The sequence below is a fragment of the Moschus berezovskii genome, chromosome 20 (genome assembly GCF_049115385.1).
Source record: "Moschus berezovskii isolate FMDL1 chromosome 20, NW_MosBer_1.0, whole genome shotgun sequence".
In the NCBI taxonomy this organism is placed as follows: Eukaryota; Metazoa; Chordata; class Mammalia; order Artiodactyla; family Moschidae; genus Moschus; species Moschus berezovskii.
In genome coordinates this window covers 65,060,098-65,067,820 of record NC_142479.1, presented here as the reverse complement: position 1 = coordinate 65,067,820, position 7,723 = coordinate 65,060,098, and the positions used below count along the sequence as shown (strand labels likewise).

General features: G+C 62.5%; 1 protein-coding gene across 1 annotated transcript; it reads right to left on the bottom strand.

Moving 5' to 3' along the window:
• Positions 1 to 3,928: 3,928 nt before the first annotated feature.
• SOCS3 (suppressor of cytokine signaling 3) lies at positions 3,929 to 7,100 on the bottom strand. The gene is made up of 2 exons (XM_055408457.2): positions 6,959 to 7,100; positions 3,929 to 6,382 (listed from the first exon to the last, which is right to left on the bottom strand). The coding sequence occupies exon 2, from the start codon at positions 6,289 to 6,291 to the stop codon at positions 5,602 to 5,604; it is 690 nt and encodes a 229-aa protein (XP_055264432.1). The 5' UTR covers positions 6,292 to 6,382; positions 6,959 to 7,100; the 3' UTR covers positions 3,929 to 5,601.
• Positions 7,101 to 7,723: the final 623 nt, after the last annotated feature.

Here is a 7,723-nt window from a genome sequence, read left to right as displayed (position 1 = left end):
GGAAGGGGGGCAGCCCTGGGTGGTGAAAAGGGTTGAGGCAAAAGAGCCCTGGATTCTCAGGTAGGACCTCCAACTCTCTCTGATGATCCCCACCACCCTGAAAGAACTGTCCTTGTAATCCAAGCCTCAGTTTCTTTATCACTGACATGACTGTGTGACCCGAGGGAAGGATGATCAAATGTCCTGGACACTCAGGGCTACTAACCCAGGACAAGCGGTCACTGTGCCGTGCCTAACGATAGACAGGATTGTGGCTGTCTGAGGTACTGGAAATGAGGCTTAAAGATGAGTCTTGGGGCGCAGATGGCAGTCTCTTCATTTTATTTACATTTTAACTGGTGTCTGTCACTCCCAGGACGTCTCGGGAGAGCAGGAGCAGGGCTTTGTCTGGTTCACGCTCAATCCTATTAACACACAGGATGTGTTAATAGGTGCTTGCTGAGTGAATGAATGAATTGACAGGCAGGGGCTGTGAGCCTGTCTGGGGGAGGTGGAGGCGCTGCCGGCCTGGAGGGGGAATCTCGGCTCCCCCAGGAACCCTTGATCCACTCAGGGCTGGCAAAGAGTCAGGGCGTCCTGAGCAGCCTCCCCTCGGAGGGGTCAGCGGCCCCCCAGTGACGAAGGGCTCCCTCCCTCTCTCTCTCCCTCCCTCCCCCCAGGAGCCCCGGGCGCTCCGGTCCACCCTTCTCTCCTCCCTCTCCCGCCCCCCCGCCCCAGGGAGGTGCGCCTGGCAGCCTCCCGGCCGAATTTCCTGGCACTCGTCTGAGAATAAACAGCACTCCGCGCCCGTAATCCCGTTGCTATGGCGACCGCTCCGCCGGCGGCGGGGGCGTGGCGTGGCGTGGCTGGGGCGGGGCCTGTCCGCGCGCACGCTCCTCAGGGCGGTGGCGGCGGGGGGCGTGCCGGGGGCGTGGCCTATCCGCACGCACGCTCCTCAGGGCGGCGGCGGCGTCGGCGGCGGCTCGGGCCCGGGAGGTGCCACCCGCCCGGCTCCGCGCGGACATTCTTCGCATAGCTCCGCCAGGGCTCCCGCGGTGTCCGGGAAGGGGTTCTTCCCGGCAGAGGCCGTCCTCCAGAGCCACGCGCTCGCCTGCCTGCCTGCCCGCCCGCCCGGCGGCCGCGGGCTTGGGAGGGGGCGGGACGCCGCGCGGGAAGGTGCGCCGGACCGGGCTCAGCCCACCTCGGCCTCCGGCTTGCGGGTCCGCCCCTGTGCAAGGGGTCCCCCTCCCCGCAGACTGCCGTCGCTGCTTCGACTCCGTCTGTGGCTGGCGGACTCTGCCCCGCTCTGTCTCTCGCGCTCTCTCTGCCTGGTACCCCGGCGGACCCCGGCTCGAACTCCTTCCCTAGACTAGGACACACGTGGCCGCTTATTTCCCGTCTCCAGCGCCCCGGTCTGTGACCTCCTTCGTTCCCTCCGCTAGAGCAGGCATTAGAGTTCCCATTCCTAGCTCTCAACTCATCGGGCGGACTGCCCCGAAACAGCACCAACGGAGAGCGGATAAGGACCTCTCGGGGTGAATTCCTACAGCGCCTGAAGCAGGGTGATTGGACTCAGGGCCTGCGGAAGAGCATCTCCAGCCTTTGTTTTGGCCAAGCACCCCCAGCTAAGCTTAACATCTTGAGGCGTGGGTGCCTGCCCAAGCTGCTGAGAATTGTCCCCCTTCCCTGTGGGACGCTTCTTAGCAAATCTTGGAAGCAGGCATACCCCTCAGCTGGCGGCAGGACAGAGGGTACCCGCCGCGAAGTTCTTTGGAGGAGGGATGCCTGCCTCTGAAAAGATTGAGAAGTACAGATTTCTACAACAGGGGTTGGGGTGAGGAGGGAAAAACAGAGAAAAGCGCTGGTGAGCAGAGCGAGCTGTGAGTTTCTTGTCCTGGTGTTGCCAATAGCTAGCTTGCTGTGTGAACTCCAGTAAGTTGCTTTCCTTCTTCGGGACTCAGTTTGACTTGTCTGTCAAATCAGAAGGGTGGTCCAGTCTGGTCTGTAAATGGAGAGACCTATAGGAAGAAGGGTGGGGTGGGTAGCCAGGGAAAGGAGTCAGGTGTCTTCTGAGTTCAACCTCCAATGGATGAGGGAATCACTTCCCTACCAGGCCCTTTAAGTGAAGTGAGTCGCTCAGTCGTGTCTGACTCTCAGAGCCCATGTACTGTAGCCCATCAGGCTCCTCTGTGGAATTCTCCAGGCAAGAATACTGGAATGGGTAGCCATTCCCTTCTCCAGGGGATCTTCTGACCCGGGGATCGAACCCAACGTCTCCAGCGTTGCAGGCAGATTTTTTTTCCATCTGAGCCACAGGGAAGTCCCTTTAGTGTCCTGTGAATACTGGACACTCTGGCTGTACAGCTGCCTTCTGGGTGAAGGATGGGGATGGGGCCTTGGTACACTCAGGGCTCCAAGGTTCCACGGAGGCTGTAGTGCCAGCAGACGGTGGCAGACTGGCAGGCCTTGGGGTGGGGAAGAGTCTGCCAGAAGCTTCCCAAGCTCTCCTCCTCCTGGGAAGCACTGGGGAGCCAAGCCCCACTGGGTCCCCTCACCTGACCTGGCGCTCTGGGAAGGTGACCTTGCCTGGGTCCGCATTCCCAGGTCTAGAGGTGGTAGTCTGTCTGGTGTGGTTCCTACGTGTTCTGTCCACTCAGTGATCTCACGCCTGGTCTGGCCCTTTGTCACTTTAGGTTATTTTCCCCCAAAAGTCCAGGAAACGGGAAAGAAAAACGATTTTGTTTGTTTACTCTCAGTTGCCTTTTGGACACTGATTCCTGGAGCAGCTTATTGGGGGCCAGGAAGAGGGCTTTGGCATCTGTTTCAGGCATCCGAGGCAGATGAGGGAATGGGCCCCTGACTTGGTGGGGGAACACTCATCCCTCCATCTGTTAGCTTTGGGGGCTTGGGGGAGGAAGCAGAGTGGAAGGGAAGTGTCCCAGAACAGGCGTTTTTAGTCTGTGTTTCCGCAGAGCCCTAGTGCTGAGTGTGCATGTTGGGGAGGAGGTTACCAAACTCTTGGCTTTGCAGGGGCGACCCACCTAGGGGCAACCCTGGGCGGGCATAGACTTCAAGCTACTTAGGGAGGCAGAGCATTCATGGACTTTGGGAAGATCAAAGCCTCCTGGGCTCCTAACCTGTGTCTTTCCCACATTCCCAAGTGGTGTGTCCTTGGGCAGGTTGGTTAACCTCCGTGAACCTAAGAGTCTGCCCCCAGGTTCAGCCAACAAATATTTACTGAGCACCAGTTCTAGGCATCAGAAGCCACCAGTCCAAGTCCCCGCTCCCAGGAAACACGCAGTTGGGTCTTCGAATGTGGGGTAATAACACCTGCCTGGTGGGAGTGGCCAGAAAGGTGAACCCAGGTGGTGTCTGAGTGACCCGGGGGTGGGAGTGGCTGAAAACAGGTGACTAGATGGCTGCTCTTATTGGGAGGCGGGTGGCCCCATCCACTGCTCAGGCTGGGGTTCCTACCCGCGGGAGGGCCCCACTGCCTGCAGGGTTTGCATCGGGACCGCCCCTCCCCCCAGCTCCCAGGGACCTGGCTGCGCTGAGGTCACGGGTCACTGCCAGGACCCCATAGTCTGGGCTTTCTCGGAACACCTCTCTGCCAAGGAGCCCAGCGCCTCTAATAGCTTGGAGCCTCTAAAAGCTTTGACCACAGCTCAGTTTATACTCCCTGCAAGCCCTTTGAAGCGCTTCCTTCGAACTTGCTTTGCATATTCTGGTCAGATCTGAATCAGACTAGCAGGAATTACCCCTCCCGGGTACAGTCTAGGTGGCTGCCTTCGCTTGTCAGTGACGTGAAGCCAGATTTGATTCCATCACGAGAAGCACCAGGGCAGCGAGGGGGTAGGGCCGCCACCCTCTGATGTAGCGTGTGGGTGTGGGTGAAAGAGAAAGCAAGGTCGGAGGGGCGGTGGGGGGTGGGAGAAAGGCTCCAGTCAGGTTTTTCATTAAAAAATAGTGCTCTTTATTATAAATTACTGAAATGTTTCTTTTTTGAATATAAATATAAATATGTGCAAAGTTTGATTTGGATTGGTATTTTTGTTGAGTTCTTCAAGCATCTCCTATCAGCCTGGAAGGCCTGGGTAGGGGGAGGGGAGAGGAGCGGAGGTGGAATCTTTATAAAAGACAGAGTGATTGAGGCAGATTGTAAACATTATTAAAAAACAAAAACAAAATCCAAACAAAATAACAAGGAAAAAAAAACAAAAAAAACAACACCCCAACACACAGCTGACCCATCCAGCCCAATACCTCACACAGAAAACTTTTGTGTGTTTGGTTTTCCCCAAAAAAGAACAGTTCCAGGTAATTCTATCGCCGCTACATTCCTCCAAGTTTTCACTGATCAGTGCTATTGCAGAGCGGGAGCAGCTGGGTGGCAGGGCCTCTTGATGACTTCCTGCCGTTGCCAGTCCCCCAAAGTGAGGGGGGAGGGCTGTCTGTGCAGGGGCTGGGGGGCCCACTGGCTCTGCCTCGGACCACAGCCCAGGTCCCACTGGCGGTCAGTATCCACTGGGCTGGCTGGCATTCTTCCTGCGCTCAGCTGGAAAGCAGTGTGGATCTCTGCCCCCTCCCCCGCCATCCAACTCCAGCCTCCACCACCAAATGGTGAGTGGCCGCTGGGTGCCCCTCTGAGAATCCTTTGGCCTCTGCTGGGGTTGGCTGAGTGTGTGGCTTCTTGTGTGCCAGTCCCTATCCATGGGATAGGGAGCATTTAAGGCAAATCTCCTAGCCAGATCTAGTCAGGAGGCACAAAGTAGAATGCCCCATCGTCTCTGTCTGGGGTCAAAGGTGGCTCATCTCCTCCAGCGGCCCCCACCCCCAGGTGCTGAAAGGTAGAGCACAGGTGTGTTCAGAACTACTGACTACCCCATCCATTCCCCGCCCCCAATGCCACTCCCCCCTTAAAACGGGAGAAGGGCCCTGGGCTCTTGGGCATTAGATGGGACTCTAGGACTTGTGTTTCTGGTGGCCGTCTGAGGGGCAGGAAGAGGGGGGAACAGAAAGGTCCCCTTCGGGTCACCCTTCTCCCCGGAGCCAGAGGTGGAGCAGGCAGCCGCCCCTCCTGACCTGAGAAATGGTGGGAGCGACCATTTCTTTGGCCAGCCTGCAGCCCTGGGCCCCCGAGGCACCCTCTCTCTCTCTCCCCCCTCCACCCTTTTCCAGGTTCTCAACCCGCTGAGGTTTAAAGCTCTGTTTTAAACCAAATCAAAGAACAAACAAGTTCCGTTGGAAAGTTCGAAGACTCCCCGGCAGTTCTCACAGTTCAACACGGCCCGCGGTGTCCCCCGTTTGGAAGCGCAGCGGAGTGGAGGAGGCGGGAGAGGACGGAGCATCCACTGCGGTCCTTGCTGTGGCCCCCGGGCCAGCTGGCTCCTCCGGAGACGCTGGAGTCGGGGAGCTGCGCTCCGGAGGCTCTCCACCTCCCCTCAAACACTCCAGTGCCGCCGGCCCTGTTCTGCGCGGGGAGGACCGGCGGGAGGGGCTCGCCGCCCGCTGGCGCACCCGGGAGCTGCAGGACTCTCGCGGCTGGACTCTTGTGCTTGTGCCATGTGCCACGGAGGAGAGGGGACCCGGGCCCCCTCGCCCTCCCCCTGCCCCCTTTGCTCCCTAAAGCGGGGCATCATACTGGTCCAGGAACTCCCGAATGGGCCCAGGCAGCTGGGTGACCTTCTCGTAGGAGTCCAGGTGACCGTTGACGGTCTTCCGACAGAGATGTTGGAGAGTGGCCACGTTGGAGGAGAGGGGCCGGCTCAACACCAGAGGGATCTTCTCGCCCCCCGAATAGATGTAATAGGCTCTCCTGGGGGGGCTCCCGGGGAGCGACTGGGCCGGTGGCTGCTCGGGCACCTCCGAGGAGGGCGAGGAGGAGGGTTCAGCGGGGGTCGGGGAGAACGAGGGGGCGCCGGCGGCGGGCATGTAGTGATGCACCAGCTTGAGCACGCAGTCGAAGCGGGGCACGGGCTGCGTGCTCCGGGGGTCGCTCTGCAGGGAGAAGCTGCCCCCCTCGCACTGGATGCGCAGGTTCTTGGTCCCCGACTGGGTCTTGACGCTGAGGGTGAAGAAGTGGCGCTGGTCCGAGCTGTCGCGGATAAGGAAGGTGCCCGCGGGCTCGGCGCTCAGCAGCAAGTTCGCTTCGCCGCCTGTCACGGTGCTCCAGTAAAAGCCGCTCTCCTGCAGCTTGCGCACTGCGTTCACCACCAGCTGGTACTCGCTCTTGGAGCTGAAGGTCTTGAGGCGCAGGCTGGTGTCCAGGGGGCGGCTCATCCCGGCGGCGGGAAACTTGCTGTGGGTGACCATGGCGCACGGAGCCAGCGTGGATCTGCGCGGCGGCGGCGGCTGCAGCTGCTCGGCGGCCTCCGCACAGCGGCCGCTACCGCATCCCGGGGGGCTGCGGGGAAGAAGGCGCGCACCGCGTGAGTGCCCGGAACCCTCCAGCGCGCCCGCCCCGCCCCGGCTCCCCTGTTTCTGCCGAGCGGCCGGGACACCAGTTATCCCGGAGGCGCTCGCCTGGGCCCCCGTTCCGACCCAGACGCCCCACGGAGCCCGCCCAGCCCCCGCTTCCAGGCAGCCCTTTCCCCAGCGCGCACTGGGAAGGTGCCGAGTGGGAAACTCGGGCGCGGAAGTTGGGTCTCCAGGAGCGTGCCCGGGGTGGGGAGCGGGAGAAGGGCCCCCGGGACGCTCTGGGCGCCGCTCAGTCCGGTGGCCCCGGGGGGGCAGGGACGGAGAAAGAAATCCGAGGCATGGGGTGGGGGGTGGGGGGTAGGGAGGGGACCCGAGAAGCCGGAGGGCCCCGGCCTGGGTATTCCGGGAACCTGGGATCTCCAGCTTCCATCCGCTCTGCCCCCTATCTCGTCCCCTCCCTGCCGGGAATGACCCGGGAAGGGGAGGGGAAACCGGGAAAAGCTCCCGGGACTAGCGAACCCTCCAACCCCCCCCCGCTCCACGGCGCGCCCCTCCTTCCTACCTGGTCCCAAGCCGAAGTCTTTGGCTTCGGGGCTGCGCCTCCTACGGTCCCCAAGGCACGGCGGCCAGCAGTGGGTGGCCCGCGCTGCGCCCAGATGTTGGCAGCCGCGAAGTCCACAAAGGGGCCTCGCGCGCGCGTCCCTCGGGCTTCGCCGGGGCGCCCGCCCTGCCCCCTGCGCGCCCCCGGGCCGGCCGGGCGGTGGGGGGTGGGGGGCGCGAGGCGAGGGGCCGCGACCGGAGCTGGGCCGGGCCGGCTGCGTGCGGGGCCGGAGCGGCGGCGGCGGCGGCGCGGGGAGTGCGAGTCGGAGCCGCCGCGGAGGCCGCGCTCGCGGGTATATACGCGGCCCCGGCGCCCCGCCCCCCCGATTCCTGGAACTGCTCGGCCGGCCTTCTTGTAATGTTTAGTCACTACTCGCAGCAATGAAAGGCTGCCCGCCGAGCGGAGGGAGGGGCCGCGGGCGGCCGAGGGCGGGCCGCGAGCGGGGCCGGGGACCCGCAGAGACGCGCGCGGAGACAAAGCGCGACGCGAGGCGGCCCGGGCGGCCCGGCGGGCGCGGCGCCAGCCCCGGCGGCGCGTTCCTGGCAGCGGCCCCTCCCCCGCGCGCTCCGCCCCCAGCTGCTCATTCACGCTTTCCCCCTCCCTTCTAAGAAGGCAGGTTTCTGGCAGAGGCGGGGGCGCCGCTCCCGGAGCGCGGGCAGTTCCAGGAGGCCGAGCGGGAGAGGCTCCTGGCTTCCCCCTCTTCCCTGTTCTCGGACCTCGCGGGGA

What these genes read in the sequence shown, in the direction of transcription:
- SOCS3 (XM_055408457.2), bottom strand. Translation starts at nt 6,291, where the DNA reads ATGGTCACCCACAGCAAGTTTCCCGCCGCCGGGATGAGCCGCCCCCTG.